Raw genomic sequence first — 25,748 nt, 5'->3', positions numbered from 1 at the left:
AGAAATTGCTTGATGTCTGGTATTTGAGGAGCTATGAAATATGAATTCAACATAATGACTGGATACGACTGCCATAATTGTGCTCAGGGCAACTCTGACTACACAATTACACAAAAGCAATCACCTTTACTACCTTGGTACAATTATAGAGAATTTCAACGTTAGAGTCTCACATTTTGACCATGAAATGGCCTGATCTATTTCAGGGGCTATGGTACAGAGAAATTACTTGATTTTGTGTTAGTGTGTTGTTAGAGTTGCCCTGAATACAATTCATTGTCAGTAACGAGGGGAAAATGTTGTTTCATTGCTCCTCACAAAGCAAACATCAAGCGACTCTAAGAAAAACTAAAAACTAAAACGAGACAATTTTCTAAAATGGTACAGTAAAGGTGTTTGATTTTGTGTTAGCGTGTAGTCAGAGTTTCCCTGGACAGTACCATGTCAGACATTGTCAGTAATTATGGGGTAATGTTATTTTAGCCCCTCAAATATCAGACATCAAGCCATGTCTAGGTTTTTTTTAAAAAGCGTTAGTCTTACTTTGAAAAACGGACGTAGTCAGTTTGCGTTCGCAGTTCCGTTTCGATGTATTTACCGTAAAGGCGATAATACTCGTGCACTCTAAATGTAGGTGCGGCTGATTTTACCACGGAGTTTCTAATGCCGGCTGACTTATTGCAGTGTAGGCAGCTCACTAGGTATTGGCACCAGTGTACTGTACAACTTTATGATATACAAAACACAAGGAACAAACCCATTAGCTGGATAATTAGTTATACCTTGTATTATTATGTGGAAGCAAATAAACGTCTACATTTAATGTTGACCGTCTGTTGACTCACTGTTGACTGTTTATTCCAACATCAATGCGACAAAGTCATTGATTTATTTAAAAAAAAAAACAGTGCTTTTATTTATGTAATACTGTGGAAAAATAATTACATACCATTTTTAAAAAATATTGAAGATAATGAAATAAAAAATGAGAGTTTGATAATGTTCGTTGTACATCTTTTGAACAGTTTTCTCTGCTACGAAGAACAGTACAATAGGATAAACATTGGATTTTTCTAAATTCAAAGACACAATAATACAGGATACAGTCCTACCAGAGGTATAAAAGTATTGTAACAGGATTGTGAGAAAATGATATGGACATATACAGAGTCACACACCCGCACAAGTAGACACATACAGACATGCACACATACTGTATACACATGGACATGCATACAATAGTCGCGCACTCTCGCTGTGTGTGTATGCTTCACGTACACGCACGCATTCGCTCATTCGCACGTCTATACAAACACACTGTACAAATCGATGTGTGCGCAAATGCCCACACACTCCCTCTTGAGTTCCCTCTCACACACCCACATTCACTCACTCATACACAACTATATGTCAACAGTGGACAAGCCTTCATTGAACCTCTGCATACATGTTCTCCTTTGGCCATTTGGCAGACTGACAATGAGGAATGATTCAAATGGAAATATATATGACATGTTCCCCTATAAGGCCACTCAGTTCTAAACCCAACATGTGTCTTTTTCTCTCTGTCTGCACCAGGCTTGTAGTTGGGAGCTCAGAGAAAAGTCTGCAGCCTGCTGAGATGTCCGGAATGACTGACAAGCTTCGCACTCGCCAACTGAAGGTGGTTCTACTGCATACACATGGTCAAAGGTGAAGAACAGTATGAACACTTGGCACTAGGTTTCTTTTACACACTGTTATACCTTTACAGCTCGAACTCCACCTCGATTCCTTCTCGCCTTTGTAGGAGGAATTCAGCCTCTGCTGCGAACGCAACTCTTTATGGTTCACTTTGTCTCAGCGATTATCGCCCAAGCAAAAGCCCAGCTACGCGCTCACGTTTGAACATTTGGTCCATACACACACATTACATGTTTGACATTGACAAAAATAATTCTGTAATGTTAAAAAATAGAATACAAAGCTCTAGTCTGGTGTGCAAATAAAAAGACAACATTATACAGATATAGATAAGGGACGTCTAAGAATGAATACTGTGGATGCAGTGCAAAATGATGACACCCTCCCAACCCACCCCGCCTCCCCACACTGTCCCTGCCGCCCAATAGGCATGATGGCATGTACCACTGTACAAAAGGGCATTCTGGGATACTATATATGTGCTCTAGGATGATTGAATAAAACAACCAGCAAAACAAACAGTGGCCAGAAATGACTTCCACTGGATGAGGTTTCTTTCGATCTGCATGTACCATATTTTCAGTTTTGCCTGAAGACGTTCCCTCTCATCATTTACAATCTAATGTCATAGCAAAGGCTATGGGCTTCGAAGATTGACGATCTCTCATCTTCTCACTGGTTCTCACTCTCTTTCCCAGTCTTGATTGTGACTTGCGCCATCTGCTCTTTCAGAGCTCAGATATATGAACACAATGGGAGTGAGGGAATTCAAAATTGTGAGAAATTTGCATTCCCTGTTTATCCACAGCTGTGTATTTTCCACTACGCTCTCTCACTCGCCATTGCTCTGCGTTTCTCATACCTCCCTGTCTCATAGGCATGGTCTTCTGACTCAGTGTGCATGGGTGTGAGTGTCTTTGTATGTGATGTGTATTTTGTAGCTGTGTGTTGTTGGGGATGTTCATGTTAGTGTGTGAAAATGTGTAAATCTGTGATTGTGTGTTTTTAAGTGTGAGGCTATATATAAGACGCTTCCCCACATTCTGCTAAGAGTGCGAGGCTGTTATAGTTATGTGTCTCTCTCACACGTGAGTCTGCATCCTCTGTGTGTGTCGGCTGTGGGAGTAGTCAGAGTGTTGGGAGGTGTATGAGAAGCGAGTGGCGCTGCTGTACTTCCCCAGTCCAGTCTCTGACCCTGAGGGTGCTGGACCCGCAGGACCCACAGGACCCACGGGACCTACGGGACCCACGGGACCCACAGGACCCACTCCAACCCCCGAGCCCCCCACCCCAGATCCCACCCCAGATCCCACTCCATACATCTCATAGGATGGGCCAGCCTCCAGCGGGGCCAGGCTGGATGGGGCGAAGCCCATACGATAGGACGGATAATGCGATGGGTAACCGTAGCCGTCGTAGGTCAGCTGGGGGGTGGAGTCCAGGAGGCTGCAGTCACCTTGGAAGTCGCTGGCTGGAGGGGGAGGGTTGGCCGGGGGCTGCTGACTCTGGCCCGCACGGGTGAAGGTGTTGAATTGGGCGTAGCTAATATGGGAGAGTCTGGATGGTGGCCGTGGGTCGTAGCAAGCTTGGGGGCGACCAGGAGAGGTCAGAGGGCCTGGAGGACCAGGGGCCCCTCCGCTGGCAGTAGCTCCTGAGCCTCCAGCACTGCTGCTAATGGATGCAGCTCCCCCCGGTGTTCCCGTTGGGGAGCGGTAGTCAGAGTAGTGCATGGTGGAGCGGGAAGCAGGGCGGCCCTCATCGTGGGTTGAGGCTCGCACATTGTAGTAGCCATTGGTCGGGTCCTGAAAGAGAGAGAGACAAAGAGAGAAAGAGGGAGAGAGTGAAATATTTTCCTATCTGATCCCCACAGAGAAATTCTTCTTTCTCTTGCTGTTCTTTTGGGAGATCGGAGCTCAGATTCAACTTCACCCAGCTCAAGACTCCAGAGGTTTACTAAGATCAGACTTTCCATCATTTTCAAACAAGGTATGCAAATTGTGGAACATGTTGTGGAGCAAACAAGCCTTCCAAAATAGCACTGTGGAGGAAAATCATCATCACAAAGTACACGATGAAGACAACTTTAAAAGAGTTACATCTCATCATTTATAAATCAATATTTGTGAAGTTCAGTGGTGAAGATCATATGTATACATGAGACTTTATTCTTTGTACTTTATTCAACTGTATGTAGATTGTGATGATGATGATGATGAAGTGTTCCTCCAGGACACATCAGCAGAACATGCAGGCTTGACCCCAGGTTTGTCCGGGAAAAGCCTGAAGATCTCCCTGCTCACCAACATGCCTGGCTGCTGAAACAGTGTCCTGCTGCTATTTCTGGGCTGGTACTGCCATCTCATTGTGTGGCACAAGCCCAGACCTCTCTCCCACCCAACCTTGTGTCTGCTTTGCTGCTCCAGACAGCGAGGGTAAAAATGTGAAACGGTGATCAAACCCCTTTATAGTGACGCTGGACTGCTCAGTCTAATTGGCCAACACTCTCTTTGTTTATCATAACTACAGTATGCAGCGACAAGAACTACTGAGGTCTATTTTGCGTTTATCATAAAAAACACAATACTTTAATTTAATACATGAAATAAATTTTAGCGCTTACACAACACAGCACGACAGAATAAACAAATACGCTTGACCTTTGACCTTTGATACAGATTTTGCTCCGTGAACCTTCTAGAGGCTTCAAATAGAATCCCGAAACATTTTTTAATCCCACGCATTATCAACTCTCACTACACAGCTCATTAAAGTAATAGACACCTATGAATATAACCTCCTCTTTCTAACAGTGATAGTAAAATAGCAATGACCTTTCTCTCATCATAGAAAAGACAAAAATCAATACTAACATTGATTCTGGTTCATCACCTTGTACTTTCAGTGCTGCAGTTTTCAGATGACAAAAGCAATTGACTATCTTTCACAACAATATAAAGATTTCAAAGGTATGACTGTGCAATTCATCTCAAGCACTTTTTGCTTGGAGGATACGGTGAATGTCACCCTGAAATACTGTAAAGCCTTGGCTGAAACTCCTCACTCAGAGTCACCATGTCAATAATGATTGAGATATTTTCAGCTCTGAGTATAATTAGACTGAAGCCTTGCCAGGAAACTAGAAGGACACTCGTTACAGCTCAGACAAGCCTTGGTGGACATATGTGTTTAACTATTATAAGAAATCTTCAAATGGTTTTCACGCAACTGAATCAGAACATAATGAGTTCTTCCCTTCTACCGAGTTTTGTAAAACCGTAATCCTGATGACATTCAAAGAAACAAGCACAGACTCATTGGAGAAACGAAATGGATGCCAGCAGACCTCACTGACTCTGACGATGATGATGATGACACATGATGTGATGTCCCATTTTCACCTCACCTTTATTCTTTCACCTTGCTTTTGTACCTCTGCATGCAACTACTCTGTACTTTCTTTATACAAAAGTCAAGCCTTTTCTGAAGACATTCTGCGTCACAAATGGATTGTACTGGATGTTATTGGCGACACTATGAGTGCATGAGCTCACCTTTAGGTCATACTCTTGGCGGGTGTCCAGGGTGTCACTGCGTAGGTCAGACTTGAGCTCTATGTCATCTTTAAAGGGCTGATTGGAGGGAGAGAAGGACACAGACGGGAGAAACTAAACCGTCAAACAACAGAAAAAAAACAAAAAGAGAGAGGAGGTGCCATAAGGAAACAGAAGAGGGAAAAAGGCAACGAATGTGACAGGAAAAGGGGATTAAAAAGAGAGATTACAGAGGGAAACGACAGGGCACAGGGAAAGGTTAGTGAGTTAATCTGAGGTTGTTCTACAACTACAGGCTGTATAGACACTTTCAAAGCACACATCTCCTGCTGCTGCTCACCGAGTACATGGCCTTCACCATACGCGATGCCGTGGACACGCTGCCGGAGTCCTCCTCCAAGCTGTGGGTCTCCTTGTTTATCGTTTCTACCTTGATGTCGGGTTTACCCAGTGTGACCCCGCGGCGACCTGAAAGCAAAACATTGCAAGGTTGAATACAGCTGGTGTGAGTTTTCACGGAGACGAAAAGGATGTTCACAGGGATCTACAGCCACACTGTGGTGAATAAATTGTAAAGAATAATACTTTGTTAGGTCTAATATTGCGTTTGTAAAACTTATTGCTACTTGCTGTTCTACAGGATCTTAAAAGGGTGGTGGTGACTCACTGCCTTTGCGCTGCCAGTAGAAGATAAGCACGAAGACCAGCAGACAGAGGAACAAGAGGATGGTGCAGCCCACTGTCCCACCGGCTATTATCCCAAGTGGGACCTCCTCTGAGGGGAGCAGGTGAGAGAGAGAGAGGAGGGGGTTGGTCAAAAGGATAGATAAGAATATAGGTCTTCAACCATTTATGTTTGAAAATTGTAAAAGAGTTGTTTTGTATGTAAAGATAAACCAACAGGGATGCATCTGCCCTCCAGGCTGACAGAGTTTGTTTGTTAATGTACAATATAACTTCAGAAAATGGAGAACACACCTCTCTCCTCCAGGCTGATGATCATGGTTCCCGGGCCAAAAGAGTTCCACGCCGTGCAGTTGTAGGTGGACAGGAAATCGGACTCCATCACGTTGTTGATGGTGAGGGTGGAGAGGACCCCACCGCCCTCAGCTGAAGATTTGCTCTGCTCCACTGTGTACCTCTCCAATAGTGTCCCCTTCTCCTTCTCCCACACATTCTCCTTCCACGCCCACACCTGCAGCACACAGACAAGAAGAGGTCAGGTCATACAACAAAAACCCATCCATTCAGAATAGATAAAATAACAAAGGTTGTTTTTCCTGTAATAGCTCATTGAGGAGGACACGTCTGAGACTCAAATCACAAATCCAGGAGGGAAATTCATATCATATGTTCTTTTAGCCCCAACAGGAAGTCCCCCTTAACTTTCCCTGACCTTTCATGACAAACTCTACAGCCACAGACCCCTTTACAAATCTTTCCATAAATAATAAATAAACGTTTCCAGATGCTTAATTATACTTCCCATGAACCAATACAGTGACCTTAATGTGTCAACAACCTCATGTGCAGCAATCCAAATCTCTACATTTAACCATTTTCATGCAAGATAGAAGGCGCTGAGAGAATGCATACCTCCACCAAGACCGAACAGTTTAACTTTCAATATAAAGCCAAACGTGTTACTATCATCACCCAGCAAACCAATCTATCGTGCAGAAACCTCCTTGGCAGAGGTAATGAGGCAGAGTGATCCTGGTTGGTAAATGAAGAATTAATTTGAGTCCATAAATCAATAAATATTTCATTATCTCTCCTCCAAGGGGAATATGAGCAGTGTACAATCTGAACATGAATGCAAAACAGGTGACATAAAGCTCACACACCAGGATGTACATAAATGTATGTAGCAACAGCTGTGCTCCGGACTACACAGAGCCATACAAATACGTTGTGTGTGCGGATCTGTGTGTGTGCGTGTCGGTGAGAATCTTGCACATTCTTCAGCTTTAAAGCCACTAAAAGCAGCTGTATTATTCAGCATTGAAGTCGTGTACCACGGCCTGTCAATTATGCATAAGCCCACATGTTCCCATAATCTGTCCACTTATTCAAGAGAAAGAGAACCACCTGGCTATGGCGTTTACTGGGACAACCACTCCTTCATATTTTATCAATCTTTTTCTGTCCCCTTTTTCCGTGGCCGTTTGCATTAGGAGAGAGCTCTGCCAGTCAGGATGGATCAGTCACAGCCCAGCCACTACTGTGTCGCTGTGATACAGTCAAGTGGAGAAAGCACCCAGGCCCATCTCTGACGCAGGAGCTAAAAGTGGACCAGCCTGATGTTAGTGATGGTTTGTTTGTGTGATGCGTTGGATGAGGATTCCGAAAGAGTTTTACGGTGAGTCACAGCTCAAATAGAAAAGGCACAGAGCCCAAAAAAAAAGGAGAGGAGCGAGTGAGAAGCAGACGGACACCGTAAAAGCAAGGACTGAAATGATATTATCTTTTTGTTTCCAGACATGGGAAATTTTATAAATAACTTGACACTTACAATTTTATCAGGAGGAGGCGTGCTAGCTATGTAGCATTTCACCTCTCCTCGCTCTCCTCTCACAGCGTACTGCACAGGATTACTGGAGATGGCGGGAGGACCTGGAAATGAAGAAATAAAAGTGAAATGACAGAGTAAGGAAATTGTTAGGGCCTTTTACTGTGGATTTCCTTTTTAAACACAGCAATACATCACACTAAGTCTTTTCAGAGGAGGCTACAAGACATTCCAGTGACTTGGCTTGTTTTCATACCATTGACTGTGAGTGTGACCTCTGTTTCTCCAACTCCAATTCGCGGGACGATGGCCTTACAGATGTACTGGCCCGCGTCCGCCTGACTCACAGACTTCAGGTACAGTTGGTTGCTGTTACTGAGAACCTGTGAGTGAGTAAATGGAAGGGACAAATGAAAACAATCTTCTTTCTTCTTCATCTTCTTTTCTAATCTTTATTTATTTGCCATATTACTACTCAATGTGTTCCTTTTATTATCATCATTTAGTTAACACATGTGCTATTATTAAAATTAAAGGATTTACAGTTAATTAGCAAGCACATCCTTTCAAGATCTACAATAATGACCACCGAGAAAAAATAAACTTGAATGACGATGATGATGATGATAATGATGATGATGATGGTCACAGGCTACATACTCCTTCACCTAACCTAACCCTCATAAACTGTGTCTATAGGTTTTCTTCTCTTTCCATATGGTTGTTCTCTCTTCTTACATACTGGCTGCTTTGATTGACAGGCAGACTGTTGGTACAGCTGCTGTGTAATGTAGATGAAGAGGAGAATGGATTGAAAGATGCAAAAGTGTGTGAATACAAAAACAGAAGGCAACAGTAAAACTAAGAGCTCTCATTCTCATACCATATTTGAACCCTTTTTGAACCATGTGAGGGTAAGTGGAGGGTTGCCGGCCCATTTACAGTTGAGGGTGACATCAGAGTCCACATCTATTGTTTTTGGCTGGGGCTCCACCAATAGGATTGGACCGACTGTGGACAGAGACAGACAGAAACAGACATGAGGGCAGAAGGAAGAGTTAGCGATGTTTTCTTTATTTCTTGCGAAACCTTGGAGAGACAATTGTGGGTGACTTACAGTGAACGTCCACCAGGATGCTGACATTGGTTTTGCCCACAGCGTTGAAAACCAGACAGGACACAGGCTCAGTGAAGAAGGAGTGGTCAGCCTTGGTGGTGAACACGCTCTCCCTGGCACCCTGAAGGACCACGCCACCTTTAGCCCACCTACAGTTTAAACACACTAGGTTATCAACACTGAAATACCTTGTATATACTCCCAAACAATATGCTAAGCTGTGGTATTTATGACACATAAAAGCATGTATTTAGTAAACTGCTTATTGTGTCAGTAAAAGGATGAAGAAGGATGCAGACCTATAGCCCATAATGGGAGGGTTGGCGTGAGCCTGACAGGTGAAGGTGACTCTGTCCCCCTCTAGGACTGACCGAGGCTCGATGGACAAGGTTACTGTGGGTGGGTCTGTCAGAAAAGGAACACAATGTCGTCATACACTTTTACTCACATAACAGATTTCTGCAGTTTGGAGCAATGTGTGATATAAAAGGGCAAAATGGCTGTCAAACATTTTCCTAACAATCTCCTGCAATATCCCATTTAGATTGCATGCTAAAGTCTTAATAGTAGTCCTAAAAGGAAATGTAAATACTGTTACTCAAAGCTATATGAGGATATATGGAGGGAACTCTGGTTCTTACGGTGTACGTTGAGGGTGACGGTTGTAATCTTGCCCGTGGGAACAGCCAGGTTGGTGGCCACACAGCTGTAGTTCCTCCCAGTGTCAGTGTCAATGGGCTGGATGGGAAGGTAGCTACGTGTGGTCACCCTCTTCCTGTCTGAAAGCACCTCCTGGTGACAGGATGAGCAGAGAGAAAGACGTTACATCCAAAGCTCATTCAGGTCATGAGGTGTATTTTGTGGGTGTGGGACTTACGGTGGTGCTAGCAGCCCCGTCCACAGGTAGCCCATCTTTAAGCCACTCGACCATAGAAGGGGGTTTTGCCCCTCGAGACACACAACTAAGGTTATAAGACTCCCCCGCGTTCAGCAGCACCTCAGGACCCCCATCTATCACCGGCTCATCTGGGGGGACTGGAGGAAGAAGCCGTGTTAGAAACACATATAGATCCACCTGTGCAAACACACAAGTGCACCGAAACTTACTGAGGACGTTGAGTTTGGCTCTCCGCGACCTCAGGGCAGCATCAGGGGCCTGACACTCGTACAGGGAATCATCAGACAGATCAGCTGACAGAATCTCCAGGTTGTACTGGCCCAAGTCCTGGACACGCAGTACACGGTACCTGGGCCAAGCTGGAACACACAGATAAAGGTACAGAGACACTTAACCAAGCTGCATCAGGCTACATAAATGGGTATCCACACATTTCATCTAAGCTGAAAGATCCAACCAGATACCAATGAAAGCGCTGAATATTTATTAAATATTTGTATATTAAATGGAAGTTACTAGTAGTTACGTGGCACAGATCCTATTTTTAAACACATATTTATGTGATCCAGAATGGAATTACAACAAATCCGACTTTTTATAATTTTCTGCACCATTTAAGTGACACTAGAGGACTGCACTGACATACAAACACATGCTCAGTGCTCATACACAAACAAATGCTCAAACACCCCCTTTTACACAGTTGCAGGATGCACACATGAATACACACATGCAAGACAACCTCTCCAATATTCCCGTTCCCTTCCCCCATCCGCTACTTTTCACAGCTGTGTCGCTGCTGTACATTCTCACCATTAGGTGGCATCCCTGCACTCCATCACTAGCAGAGGGAAAAGATGAATGCATTATGACAGCACCGTTTCAGAGAACTCAAATCGAGTCCAGTCCATGGTGCAGAATTCATGTGGCTGATGAAGCTGCCTAGACGGAGATTGCATGCGAAACGCTGGGTTTTCATGTCCATGTGTGGGCTCAGAGCAGCGCTTTGCTGCGTCCCTAACCTTGTGTGTCCTTGTTTCTGCTTGTATGTGTGCGTGTGTGTGTGTGCCTTGTATGTATGTGCATTTGCATGTGAAATGTCGAGCGAAAAGCCGAGAGAGGGGGGACGGAGCCTCATACACAAATATACCCACACACAGAGTGCATGTGTGCATGAAGCGCCCAGTGCTCATTCACATGTTTCTATTTAATAGCTTTGGCTTGAAGCACTGGACCATTACAGTAACAATATGATTAAAAGAAGGGAGAAAGAAAGGGGAGCGAGAGAGATAATGGTGAAGGGACAGATGAGGACAGAGAGCAGGAGAGGAAAGGAGGCAGGAGGGTTACCAAAAAAAAGGTTGACCAGCAAGCTGAAGGTGAGAAACGATAGATAGAGAAAGAGAAGACAAGGAAGTTAAATCAAGAATACAGCAAGAGGGCTCAGCACAACACAGGAAGCCGAGAGAAGGAGTGCAACAGGGAGAAAAAAGGACAAGGGAGCAAAGACGAGGAGACTGCACAGGAATAGCATGACAGACACAGTAAGATGGAGAAGAGGAAAGGCAAGGTAAGGCAAGGCAAGGCAAGGCAAGGCAAGGCAAGGCAAGGAAAGGCAAGGAAAGGAAAAGAAAGGAAAGGAAAGGAAAGGAAAGGAACGGAACGGAACGGAACGGAACGGAACGGAACGGAACGGAACGGAAAGGAAAGGAAAGGAAAGGAAATGAAAGGAAAGGAAAGGAAAGGAAAGGAAAGGAAAGGAAAGGAAAGGAAAGGAAAGGAAAGGAAAGGAAAGGAAAGAAAATAGCAATAACAACAGACAAAGAAGCTGTTCCCTCAGGGTCAGCAAACTGTTTTGATTGTTTCGTCCCCTTTGGGGTAATGAGAGAAATTTGGAAAATGCTACGACACAGGAACGACAAGCATCATCCTGGTCAAAGCCAGGGGATGTCTGGATGGGGTGTTTGACAGATGAACCGATAAAGTGAACAAATAAAGTGGAAGTTCAGTCACAGGGGACAAGTCCAAAGAGAAAGAAAACAAGACCTCGGACCAGCATAGTGTTTTCAGAACAAAGTGTTGTCAGTACAGATATTACCACACACTGCCAGTATGAAGAGTTATTCCTCAAAGCAAGGATACGGTATGTGGGTCATTTAGTATGTACGTATGTAATACATGGCAGCTTGGGCCAAATTGCAAATGCTTTCTCGGTCTTTCAATTCATCTATTGACCATATCAATCGGGATAGGTAAGGTTCTCTATACCGCCTCTATACCGTTCTTTAACGTTCTCTAACCGTTCTCTAGACCTATACTAAGGGTAATTGTGTGAGAGGCAGGGTGAACCGTAGACAAGGCTGACACAAACTCATGCACGCGCACATTCACAACCACACACATGAGTTTCCAGTTCGCGTAACTTGCATGTTTGTGGAGGTGCACCCAAAGGAAAACCACAAAGACATGCGACACCCCGCTCAGTCTACCAGTATCCAAAATATTTGTCTTTCACATTGTAGGAACATTTTGAGGAACTCAGGAACCGGCGTCCTGATAACCAAACATCACTGACAGACAACTACTAGATTTCAGAAGAATGTTTATGCAGACCAACACACACACAACATTGTACACTCACTTGAGGTGTATCAAATTTACACGGTGAAGCCAACTTGAAAGAATGCCAAATGAATGTCTCACCCCGGAGGTCTTCTCCGATGCCCAGAGCCAGGCCATCCTTGGTCCACTGGACAATGCCAGAGTAGTTGAAGACAACACAGGACAGGATCACCCTCTGGCCCCGGACCACCGACTGGTCTGCTGGCTCCTGAGAGAACCTCGCTGTCCACACTGGAGAAACAAAGAGAGGGAGACAGAGAGGAAGAAGAGGGTGATTTAGAGGCTCTTTTTCCTGCACACTGGACCACAGATAAAGACAATTATTCAAGCCGCGGTTTGGTGGTTTATTGATTAAAAAATGCATTCCCCAGCAGCACTGGAAAGATTGGCTGTCTTTGATAATGCAATAGCTTACAGCTACTCAGTGAAAGACAGAGGTGTAGGGTGAAGATAAAGGGGGAAAGAAAAGGAGGAAGAGGTGGTTAGAGCTGACTCAGGGAGAAGAGCTGGGAGATCAAACAGACAACTTCAGCCATAGGGTCTCACACCCCTTCTCTTCTTGCCCATGACTTCAGTTTCTTCTCGTCCTCCCTCCCTCCCTCTCTTCTTTTCTCTCCCCCTCTCCTCTCCTCATTCCTCCCTATGAGTCATCTCCCAGGCTTCCACTCCCCACCAAATTACAGTGGCTGTCATTGTCTAGTCGACTCTCTGCCTCCAGTCTCGAGTCCACTACTAAAGCAGATAGACTTGCATTCATCTCTAGCCATTCTGGCCCACCAACCGATATGAGGAAAAACAAGGAAAAAAAATGGCATTGTTCAATGGCATATGATGACAAGTTGTAATTAAATGTCCCTTGAAGACACGACACCCATACAATGGAGGAGAGGCACTCATTGTGGAGGATTTGCGCTTTAAATTGTCATTGTTTCCACTCCATCCCTCGCTTTCCTTTTTCCCCTGCTTCCCTCTCGCTTATTTCAAAGAATCTCCTACAGTAGGTCATTAACCCAATGCTGCATTGTGCACCCCCCACCCTCCCCTTCTCTGCCATTACCTCTCTCCCTCTGTTCTTTCTCTATATGTTGTACGTCCTCTCTACCCAAATAGCTTTACTTCACTCTGGGCTATATGTATGCGTTCCCCGTCTCCTCATTTTGTACATTTGTAATCCCGCCTATGAATGTCCTCTACTTCTCTATGTATGCAGCTCCTTCTTTCTATATACATATATAATGCTGTATATGTCCTTTTACCCATAATGCTTTCTATTTCTGTGTTCCTCCTCCTCGCTGGTTGGAAGGGGGTTAGAGGCGGACTGTCACAACTCATTTATCACATTAAATATCAGCCCTCCAGCCCTCCAGCCCTTTCTTCCTCATTCCCCCAATTCCACTCACCCTCTCTCTCTCTCTCTCCTCACCCATTTCTCTGTCGTTCACCCTCTTTCTCTCTCTCTCTTCTGTCACTTTTTCACTTTATATCCCTTGTCTTCTCTGTTCCTCATATTTCTGTCCCTGAGCCTTGCGGCACTCTTCTGGAAATTCTCGTCTCACTTTATTTTAAACAACTGCCATATTCCTCTGCAGTCGACCTCCCAGCATGCATTTTCCTCCCATCATGTCAGATGTGTTGTGATTAGCAGAGCTGCAATATGCCTGATATTAGTCAAGACCTCAGTCATGCAAACAGCAATGGCCTCTGACAGAACAGCACATCAATACTCTGAAGATAAAGGCCAAGTGCAACTATACACACTGAAAGGGGAATCAATGGAGATGGAGGCTTGCATCGTGCATACATTGGACAATTTAGCACTCAGCCAAAAAAACAACAGGGGCTCCTAATTTGCTTCTTGTGGAACACCAAAATGAATGGGATAAATGAGGTGTGATAAACAAACAAGCCAAACAAAAGCAAAACCATATGAAATCAATCACAAAGTCATGTATCATTGTTGTCAAAATCATTCATATGGTGTAACTACGCAAACTGCCATGACCTTGCAGCACAAGAATGTACCTTTTTTTTCAGCAAACACCATGGCTAGAAGCTGAAATCAATGCAGGAAGACCTTTGTTATGTAGTTCCTCTAATGGCTGGTAAAATGCTCACTTTACTGCTCACTTAAACTTCATGGCAAATCCAAAACTGAGCCTTGAAAATGTCACAGTCCTTATCTTGTCTGTGTTTTTGGTGATTTCACAGGAGTGTGTAGTCTAAACCTGATTCAAACTCATCATTTGTGGTCACTGACACTGTAGTTTTCAAGATTTTAAGAGAAATCTGGCACTAGGGGTCCCGTGGTCCTGTTGATACATGCAAAAACACATTTTTATTTTGTTTACCTGAATGCAACCTATTTCACTTCTGACTCTTATCACCACACAGCACAGTGAGAAACTTTATCATCCTAATAATCCTAATAATCCTATTAATCCTAATAATAAAAAATATCTAGGGGCTAAAGAGAGTTTAGCTGGGTTTTATCTTGCACCAAAGACTTGACATGATAATTTGAGGGCAAGCAAATCATTTCCTCCACTATCTCAGACATGCAAACAGGAGGCCATCATCTGCCACAGTAAACCACAAACACAATAGAATAAAGAGTGGAGCCTACGACCTGCAGAGAAAATACCCAAGCAGGACTGAGGTCTGAATACAGTGACTCATTTCAGCGTGTGCTCCTTTCATTTCTGATTTCAATACTACCCGCTTAACACTTGTCAGCATGTGTGTAAAAAAACAATCTGTAGGAAATATTCTATACACACACGAAGCAGTCAGAGCAAGTACAAGACAGGAGAATGTGTGCATGCAAGAGATGGAGCTTGTATTCTTTCATTATGTGGGTTATGCTGCAGTGACAAATTTAGAGTGTGTCCTGATTTCCTTGAGTCACTGATTCCCAAGATACCACCAGGAGACTCTGGGCACCATGTCCATACAAAGACCACGTCACAGAGAAGCCATGACCACATACACGTGGACACACACACACTGACACAAACAAAAACGGTCAGTACTCATGACCAAAACATCACCACAAAGGTTTACCATATACTGTCAACACACACACACACACACACACACACACACACACACACACACACGGCCACTCGATCAAGTCGCAATCACAATCACAATCAAGTCTATTGCCACTGGAAACAGATCTCAGTTTAGTCTAGGATTAAGTATGGCCCTAGTCAAAGTTTGGAAATGGATTAGAATTAATCTGGGGCAGAAAACAACAGCCCCTGCAGACACTATGACACCAAGTTGGCTTGTCAAAGCAGACACAAAGCCAAACGAGAGCGCACACACAACCTCGCCGGGTGATTCACCACAAACATGGCCACACAAGGCTATAATGTGAAGCACGTTGTCCAGTGTTTTAATAGCAAGGTAACAACCCATCAATTTATTACTGAAAATAACAGAGAGGTTATATGGATGCAAAGACATTTGGAGTTATTTTTGTATGAGTGCTGCTTGCATGCACAGTGTGTCTTCATTTGCTACACGTCCTCCTGTTCTCTGTGAATGTCAAAGCTTGGTTTTCCACAAGCTACCTCACCTCTCCATATGGGACAGGGGATGAGGCTGAGAGTGATGCAATAGAGGGTATTGTGTTGAAAGCTTGAAAAGGTTCATGGAATGAAATGTTATTAAATAAATGTGTCATTTGTATGGATTGTTATGCATTGATCTAATTACCTTTGTGTCTGGACCCCTCCCTGTACCCCTCTACCAATGTCCCCCTGCCTCCCTCTCCCTTGCCTGCTTCCAGCCAATCCAGCACTGCGGTTGGATCACATACTTGCGTCACCATAGCAACAGCTGACGTCTAAAGTAACTGCCCAAAAAAAGTTTTCTGTATGAGCGTATGTGTCTGATGAAATCCTCCCTCGTGCTTGGTACACCCATTTTTCTGAAAAACATTTTTAAATGACCTCATCCTTCCTCCACCCATCCAATTAATAGCCCAGCACGGGTCTCTCATTATTTCTCTCTTTGTCCCTTCTCTCTTCTGTATTACTTACTCTGCTCCAAATTTATTTTGCTATCTGTCTGATTCCATATCATCGCCGCGTGTGGCCGATGTGCTGGTGTTACGGAGAGACGGCATGAAAATGAGATGCAGGAACGGGAGAACAAAGAGGCGCAGAGTTCCACAGGCAGAGCTGTGAAGTGTGATGGAGGAGGATGACATCATTGTTTCGGGACAAAGTTGCAGCCATAGGAGTCATGCAGCACTGCCTCACCCTCACCTTGATGTACATGACTGAAAATTCATCGAGCCAGCTTTAAACAATCTGTCCATCTGGACACAAACTAAATATTTACATTCTATACATGTCTCCACACATGTATCTATATGTGATGTGTGGCGCTATGCAGTTCTGCATTGTACTCATGTATACATATTCACTATGAATGTATTATATGTACTATACTCTCTACCAGTTTATTAATCTCTTTATCTGGCTGTGAGAACACTAACACCTGTGCCTGCCTTCTCTTGACAACATGGCGGCCTGAACTGATGGCCATAATAACCCATCACCATGGTGATGCAGCTATAGGAATGGTGGAGACATAGATAGAGAGGAAAGGAGTGAAAGGAGGCAACCTGCTGAGCTTGCTGACAGCATGTCACTCAAATACAAAGGTGACTCCTGGAGGTGGGGCAAAGCAGAGGGGGGATTAGGGCACCGGGGAGAAAGAGGCAGAAAGGGAAAGAGAGGGAGACCCCTTCCTTTGTTTGCTGCATTGTCTGCTCGCTCACTCCCTTCCTCGATCATCTTACCTACCGTCCTCTCCCTTACTTGCAGTCAGAGACCCCTCGCTTGCTTCATCTTTTGTGGCCATGCCCCCTACTCATTTCCCTTTCTTTTGTCTGGCCTGTTTCTACTCACCCCACCTCCCCCCCCCCCCCCCTTTATTCCCTTGTTAGGGCTCCATCTACCATTCCACCTTCGAGCATATCTGCTTCACTTTCCCTCCATCAGTCCCTCTTGTTCAAACTCTCCATTACCACTATTGAAATGGTTGCTGTGGAAACATTTTTATTTGGAAATGACAGGAGAGAAATTATTCTTGCGCTTTGTCTATGCATATGTTCCTGTGAAGGTGTGGGGATACAAATGCTCTGTGAGTGTGAGTGTGTCTGTGTGTGTGCTTATGCTTGTATGTGTGCTCCCTTCCATCCTCTGAGGCTCCTCTCATACAGACATTTCACATCTGAAGAGCTTTATTCGTACCAAACCTCTGTTACAGACATTGTTACCATGGCTACAGTCAGTGAGGACCACTGACACAATGATAGACACAGTGGCCATGGCAACCCCAGGATCAGTGGTGGGTAATATGATAATTCACGGACAAGGCATCTGACACATTTCGGGCACATGAATATGCTCGAGCTCTGGAAAGCCGGCTCGTCGGTAGTAATCTACAGGCCTTTGTGTGGCCAACATGTCGAATGACTGACAAAGAACACTCTGTGGTAACCAAGGGCAACCAGCAGTAACAATGGTTGTCCTCTGGATAAGCTCAAACAAGGGGATTCCTACATATCAAGCTGCTAGTCTGCAGCGGTGGGCTATGTAGAGGTCGCAAATGAATTAAACTGCCATGATCAATATCATAATGAATCAATACTTCACAGCAGTTGTACCCCATTGATTTTGGGCAGTGACCCATTCCTACAGATAGATGAACGTCAACCAAGCAAACACCACCCTCAGTTGTGACAGCCTTCAGATTGTCTGTCTGTCAGCGTCACCTCACAGTTCAGTGCAGTGTAACTTCTCATCTCTGATTGATGGAATCCAACAGCACTACTTTACAAGCAGCATCCTGTCGATAAATCACCTCCTCCAAGGTCTCCTTTAATTCCATCCAGTCCAATCAAATTTTATTGGTATCTACTGTACCTTCTTGCAATGTCATCTGTCACAAACCATCCAATAAATGCCCGAGCCTTGACCTCCTAGAGCAAAGTAATATTCATGGACTGCTGCACACTGCCATCAGCTCTCGTGCATACTGTCGTTTTAAAAGGACGCTTCGTTATTGATAGCGAATGTGCTAATGTGTGCTAAGAACCCTCAGAGCAAACGAGAGCTGGCCTTTAAGCAAGGTAGACAACTATCCACAATTCCACGTACCTACATACCTGTATAATCTTATATTGGATGAAATAAATACAAAATTGTGCCTTCATTCTAACTTTTACACAGCAGTAATTATTCACAAATAGCTTGTTTCCAACTGTGATGTCATCATCATCAGAAAACCCTAATAGGTTTTTAATTGTTTACTATTAGTCCCTATTGTTATTCAATTTGAATTGCGGTGACAAGTAAAAGTTTGTGTTTTACACTTAAGGCACATTTTGTACCTTCAGTGCCATATTATGTCCAGTTAGTTAAAGGGCCCCTTACCAGTATTTCGACAGAGTGTTTGGGACTGTGAAACCTTACCACTGTAATGATCCTGGAGTTTGATATCTTTAATTTGTTTCCGTCCTGCCTGTACTAGCTTTGTAGTATTATTTCCCGATGATGTGCCTGATGATCTGCTGCTTTACTTCCTGCCATTTTGTTTCCTGTCTTGTGTAACCTGATTGTTCCTACCTGTGTAATTGTCCTCACCTGTTCCACAATGTCATCTGACCTCTTGTCAGTTCCTCCTGCTTTAGTTCCTGGTCTTGCCATTGCTCTTGATCCTTATCCTGGTTTTGTTCTTGCTTCTCGTCCTGCTTTTGCTCTTCCTTCTCGTCCTGGATTGTTCCCTGGTTTTGTTCCCGTGTTCCTATGTGATTTTATCTTGTCTTCTGTGTCACTCGGTGTGTAAGTTTGCCTTTGGTACCTGTGTTCTGTGTACTTTTGGTTTTTCTCCTTTGGTCAGGGTATTCTGTTTAACTATGTCTTTTGTTATCCCATAGTCTCATGATTGTAGTTCTTCTACAGGTTTTCCAGTGTCCTCAGTCTCTGTGTGATTTCCAGTTTTATATTTTCCATCGGTAGTTATCATTCCATCTTCCATCTTATCATTATCATTCCATCAGTAGTAGCCGCCTTGTCGCCTGCTCCAGCTCCTGTGTCAGCAGCCACCTTGTCATCTCCTCTAGTCCGTGTGTCAGCAGTCGCATCGCATTGGTCTAGTTCCTGCACCAGTGGTCATCTCGTCGTCTGGTCCAGTTTCTGCAGCAGCAGCCTTCTCGTCTCCTGCGCCTGTTCCTGCTCCAGCGGTGGTCGATTCTTCATTGGCGTCTGTTCCTGCTCCTGCCGTTCAGCACTGCTTCAGGAGATGGGCCGCCTGCCTGAATCGCCTGCTTGCGACCACTCCAGTTGTTTGGGCCACCTGCCTGAACTGCCGGTTCGGTGTTGATCCGGGTGTTTGGGCCGCCTGCTTGAAGCGCGGGTTCGGCGTTACTCCAGGACTTCGGGCCATCTGCCCAAGTCATCTTCCCTGTGCTGTATCTGGAGTTCTGGCCTTCTGCCCAATCCACTTTTCTCTGTGCTTTCCCTGGAGTTCCGGTCCTCCGCCTGATCCGTCTTCCCAAACCATCCTCCCGGTCTAGCTATTTCTAGTCTTTTGTTCTCCATAGTCTCGTGATTGTAGTTCTTCTTCGGGTTTTCTGTGTCCCCAATCTCTATGTGATCTCCATTTTTGTATTTTCCCTCAGTAGTTCTTCAGGATTTCTAGTGTTCCCAATGATTCTCTTGTATTTGTGTTTATTACCTTTGATGCCTGTGGCGTTTAGGCCCGACATTTGAGTTTTCACGTTATCTGTTTCCCCTGTTTATCAATTATTCCGTTCTCTTTCTGTCTGTACTCCAGAGTTTCTAGTGTGGTCTGTTCCTGTGTGTATTATTAACCTCTTTATCTTTTGTTATGCATGAAAAGACAAATCATCTATAATGTTCCAGCTCGTGATCAGTTCTTTTTTCAGCAAAGTAATAATATGTGCTTATCCTCCATCAAAAGGCTGCATTAGTGTTAAGGCTAAATTACTTTTAGTTTCTGATTTGGAAATAAAAGGTGCCAGCTAAATTGATGTAGGCTAACATCTAAGCATATATTATCATGTTAGCATTGACAATCTGTGACTACATAATGCCTCTGAACAATATATTTTAATGAGCCATTGATGGTTATTACTGCTAAAAGATGGCTCACTCATTATTTCCCCTGCAGGCAGTTACTTTGCATGACGAGAAGACAGCTAGCGTTGCAGCACTGTAGTAACCAATTTAGTTGGACGGCTGACCCTAATGTTGTTATGTTAAAGGGAAGATGGATGTTGCCGAGCTGGATCTCTCTCCTCCCCACCCCCCCACCCCCTCTCTTTTTCCTGTCCCTGTTTGAAGAGCAGAAGGGAGAACGAAGAAACGAAGTGACATCATCAGCGTCAGCCACATTCCTGTGGAGGGAGGGGGGAGAGGCAATAGGAGGGGGAGGCGAATGTCCCAAAACTTTTGAGGTTACAATCCCCCACCCCCACCATCCCCACAGCAGCAGAGTAACGCAACGCATCATCTTGTGCGTGTGCATGTTTTCTCGTGTGCTTCGGCATTACAGTACATGGGCTTCTCTTCCTCATCATGTGCTGTTTTAATTTCATGTGCTTCTCCTCTCCTACGCATTCCCCCACTACACCCCCCCCCCCCCTCCCTCCCCCCCAATAATCCCCGAACCCCCTCCCCTTTCTCTTTCTCTCTCCACCGACTAGAGGAATGCAAGAACCACATCTGGAACTTATTAGAGAGAGAGAGAGCGAGAAAAAGAGAGAGAGAGGGAGGGGGGGGGCGGGGAGGAGATTGAAATGATGAAAAAAAACGAGTCCAGTAGGGGACAGAAACAGAGGGAGAATGAACTGAAGTAAGCAAAAATGGCTGTTGGGAGAGAAACCCAAAGAAAAGAAAAGGAAACAGTAACTCTGTTTAATGCCAATTAACCTCAGCGTGGACGGGAAGGAGGACGGACGACCAAGAACTCACCCCAGCCCCCCAGACGTGTGTTCAATAACACCAGTTGCGGCGTAAATGTAGCCTTTGAACTGGCCTCTTCCATATTCTGTCTGAATGAGCAGCTTCACTGTCCCCACTGTGGGAGCAGTCAGGCCTGAGTAATAGTCCCTTTCTCTCTCACACTGGCCTCCCGACCACTCCTCCATCTCTCCTACAATCTCTACCACCCCCCCCCCCCCCCTCCACACACGCGCACAGACACACATAGATTGCAAAACAATCCAGAAAAAAGTCTAATCACTCTCAATCAGGCTTTGCCCACCTGCCCGCAAGACTAACCCCCCTTTGTCCTCCACCTCCTCCTCCCCAAACAACTTTTTTTGGTCAACCCATCCCCCCACCCTGTCTCCCAAAATTAGTTCTCGCTGCAGAATTGCAGAATGTAGCCATGCTGTTTTGGAAAACAAGGCCAATAGATTCAGTCAGATGTGATAAAGTGTTGACTCTGCATAAAGTTACATTTTAAAGCGGGGTGGTGGGGGGGTGTCAAGCACAATGGGATTAGGGGCCCATTAAATCTAGGGGCTTGACTTGGAGAAACATTCATGTGTGTTCACTTTTAACTGAATTTATCCGCGACCACAAATTTCACAATGTATTAATACATTCAATCCATAGAGAGACACTGAAGAGGTGACTTTGAATCATCCTCTATGTTTCATCTATAAGCGTGCTTCATCTTTTTGCTAACACCACTTCAGCATTACAGGACACTCCTGTCCTGAGGAATGCCCTGACAAAAACATATTAACTGAGAGTGCAATCAGCATGTCACACATTGACAAACACCCACTGGGACAGAAATGTCATGAATTTGTTTGTTGATTGAATTGAGCCCAATAGGGAACCACAGGGGTGCATGTACGTTGCAATATGATGGACTCAGTTTTACAACTGGCTCATTTATTGCTTTGAGTAAAGATGCTGTTTGGTGAATAGGCTTCATCTAGTTCCAATTAAACCACAAATCAAGTCCATATATTAACACATCTTCTCAATGTGATAAAGATTATAAACAGGCGTCATACACTCTAACCCATAAGGGACCACTGTAGTACTATAAACAGGACTTGTGGTGTCATAAAGAGCTCCTGAAGTAAATCACGTCCTCGTATGAGTTTTTCTCTCCTTCAGAGGAGAAACATGCTTCACTTCCTGTGTGCCACAGCATTTTTTGGGAAACGCTTTGATAAACCTGCTGTACGTTGAGTCACTCCTGTATGACTCAATGATGATGAGTATAGAAGAAAGTGGACATTTATTTTGTCAAAGACTATACGTTGAAAGAACGCATGAAATGTTGCAGATCAGCACTTTTAACAGCATTTCAGATTCTTTATGGGACCTTCCTTAAACTTATTGCAGCAACTTGAACCATTACATTACCATTACGTACTGTGTATAGTCTCTGACCAAGAAAGTAACCCTTAAGGAACCGTTCTGTATCTCGGTGTAAAAGCCCCAAGAATGTGCCTGACTATTCCAGTGTCTGAATATCGTGTAAGCTGAAATCTGTCTGAGGTCTATGATTCACAAGCTCTGCTCTGTGAATCACAGTTGTAGAGCAGAGTATGGACAGCATCTCGTGGCGCCAGTCTGCACAAAGGACAAAGGGTGACAAATGGCACACCTGCACTGGAGCCTTTGTTGGACTCAGCACTTCAGACTACCGTCCAGGCTATAGGAGCACTGCTGCAAGTCCAACATCAAGGCTCTCTCAGTCATTAGGAAGTTAAAGGAGTGCGTTTGCAGTGATTGATTATGCGGTAACATTTAACAGCATAACAGCTTTGTTAATGGCGGCGCTTGCTTGGGACTTATTACCAAGTTGGTATGTAGACAAAAGCACAGGATACTAAATCAATCTCTCCAACTGTGTTGCAAGAAGACATTTGGCAAGGCTTAGCCGTAGCTGGTCTACTTTTAAATGTAAATAAACAAGTAATCTACAAAACTAAACCTTTCATTTGCTGTGTGACTAATTGCTATCCAATCCTTAGTACTAGTCAGCAATTACTTTGTTACAAATTGCAGGCCATGAAATAATGTTTTACTTATCTAATCAAGAGATAAGAGTCTGTATGCTGTTAAAAACAACACCCCCAACGTAGGTACAGCATCTGTCCTCAGTCATGTTCCTTTATGCCCATTTTCACAGCAAAATACCTAAATACACTGTGCAATATTTGAGCCACACATGTATGAGTCCATAGAAAATTCAAGGAGCCCTATTTTCTGCCTACCTGTTTCATCTTAGTCAAGGCTTTGGGAAAACACATTGTTGTGTTTAAGAGAACGAGTCTCACATCGAGTAATGATTGGTTCTAGAATTGTAAGAATGCAATAAGAACAGACAATAGGACACATGGCTTCACACATGTAAATGGGGCGTGTGCGTACACATGTCTGTGTGTGTGTGTGTGTGTGCCTGTTCCTGGCTCAGTCATGTGGATTGAACGGTTTATGGAGTGGACAAACAGGGCAACAGCATGTGACAGTAACAAGGGGTCTCGATGGGTGAAACAGGGAGGCTGCATGCTTGCGTGTTGCGATGCTCGCCAGGGTGTGACACGTGTGTGTGTGTGTGTGTGTGTGTATGTGTGAATTTGTAGATTGCAGCCTCTATTGTTGATGACAAAGAATCTGCTCCTCGCTTTACCCTTGATAGGCGCTGATATGGTGTGAACACACAAACATGAACCGGGTACATGCTGATGTAGTTTGCCAGGCAGTGTGATACAAAGGCTGGCAGACATGATGACATCATCCCTTTCCATACCTTTTCCCGAACACCGCCCCCCGCCCCCCCCTCACCGACTATGATGAAATAGTAGGCAGGCTGGTCAGCATCCCAGCCATGCTCGTGCTCGGTCAGCCAAGGTAGACAATGAAAACGGGGAGGTTTGCAACAACACAACCATACGATTCGATCAAACAGGTAGCATAGAAAAATTACAACCATCTTTTCTCTCCCTCCATCCTCCTGTCGCCTAGCAACTCACTTACAGCTGTGATTATCATAAGCCAATAGCCTACCTGGCACCCCACAGGTACAGATGCCACCGCATACACCTCATTATGCTGCTGGAATATACAGAGGGAGGGGAGAGAGAGGGAGAATCTGGGCTTTGTGTCACACACAAAGGTAGGCCACTAGGCCGGGTACAGCAGCGGTGGGTGGATTTGGAATGTGTGTGTGTGTGTGTGTGTGTGTGAAGGAGAGAGGCTGATCACTAGTATCTGTGCTCTCAGTGACTGACAAGCCATTCGCATGCGATAGGTGCATACGAGAGCTTCTGGTCAAACACTGTCATTCGCATCACGTCTTCAGTGGCTCACCACGGGTCCGTCCACGGGCACCGGTTAGGACTCACGCACGCGCACGACGTATACATATGTAGACACACACGCACGGGCACAGCGCTTATAGTGTAATGGGTGATCCATTGCTGCGGCGCGGACACGCAGTCACATACGCGCCAGCTAACAGCGCGCGTGCCGTCCACAGCAAAGTCACGTTACAAAGCTTTTTTCTGTCTCTGGCGCGCGCGTGCACACACACACACACACACACACACACACACACACACACCTGAGTGAATACCGAAGGAGGGCTCAGGCTGCGTTCCCTAAAGCTCCCATTCTTCACATTATGAATTGTTCCCAACATTGAAAGCAGCGTAACGTGAGCTTTTTACCAAAGAAATCCAGTCTTACCAGTTTGAAAACTCAGCAGCAAACTCAGGAGCAGCAGCCTCTGCATGGTTCAGCCGACCAATAAGTCCGTTATTGGCTCAAACCTCCGTGAGGACAGCATCAAAAACCCGGAGTTTACTGACTTTAATGGTAATATAGCGTAACAATCCTCCTCCTTCGTCCCTTGCTCCTTCGCTCCCTGTCTTCTGTAGGACCGTTTCCGTTTTTACACCATTTCACTGTTTTTCCAGCTCTCTCCTCTTCTTTGCTCCTCAACGACGGTCCGTTTTCTATGCTCCGCTGCTGTCTTAAGCACACATCAATAAGACATATAAACTTCCGGTTACATCCTTCAAAATAAAACGACTAGCGCCACGCGTTGGGCTACCGATCTGGTAGATAAGGTGCCACAGAGGTCATGTTTTTAATAAAATGGTTTGACTTGGAGCTTGACGCCATTTTTATACCGCCAATTTGTCTTAAATAATCAGATATCCTGCAAATTGCTCTGTATATAGATGTCGGTTGCGAATTGTACATGTTCACCCAGCTGTGACAACAACTTCCGGCTACGTTCTTGCTGTAAACTTGGCTTGCTTGACGCAGCCCGTGTTCACATTAGAGG

General features: G+C 44.7%; 1 protein-coding gene across 1 annotated transcript; it reads right to left on the bottom strand.

Annotated features, from left to right (window-relative positions):
• Positions 1-1,085: 1,085 nt before the first annotated feature.
• Positions 1,086-25,415, bottom strand: kirrel1a (kirre like nephrin family adhesion molecule 1a). Its single transcript, XM_076143867.1, has 15 exons — positions 25,145-25,415; positions 12,465-12,614; positions 9,971-10,120; positions 9,741-9,898; positions 9,505-9,655; positions 9,163-9,268; positions 8,864-9,012; positions 8,630-8,757; positions 8,003-8,129; positions 7,750-7,850; positions 6,213-6,429; positions 5,902-6,009; positions 5,575-5,702; positions 5,235-5,312; positions 1,086-3,485 (listed from the first exon to the last, which is right to left on the bottom strand). Exons 1-15 carry the CDS (start codon positions 25,188-25,190, stop codon positions 2,766-2,768), a joined length of 2,517 nt encoding a protein of 838 aa, XP_075999982.1. The 5' UTR covers positions 25,191-25,415; the 3' UTR covers positions 1,086-2,765.
• Positions 25,416-25,748: the final 333 nt, after the last annotated feature.

Source organism: Genypterus blacodes, unplaced genomic scaffold (genome assembly GCF_046128005.1).
Source record: "Genypterus blacodes isolate CSIRO-AG114 ecotype Tasmania unplaced genomic scaffold, CSIRO-AGI_Gbla_v1 ptg000027l_1, whole genome shotgun sequence".
Classification (NCBI taxonomy): Eukaryota; Metazoa; Chordata; class Actinopteri; order Ophidiiformes; family Ophidiidae; genus Genypterus; species Genypterus blacodes.
This window is presented reverse-complemented; position numbering and strand designations above follow the sequence as displayed.

Excerpts from the sequence above, each read along its gene's own strand:
- kirrel1a (XM_076143867.1), bottom strand. The coding sequence starts at position 25,190 with ATGCAGAGGCTGCTGCTCCTGAGTTTGCTGCTGAGTTTTCAAACTG. Across the intron at positions 9,656-9,740 it reads ACGGGGCTGCTAGCACCACC|GAGGTGCTTTCAGACAGGAA; the intron begins GTAAGTCCCACA and ends TCCTGTCACCAG. Across the intron at positions 9,269-9,504 it reads CGTCACCCTCAACGTACACC|ACCCACCCACAGTAACCTTG; the intron begins GTAAGAACCAGA and ends CTTTTCTGACAG.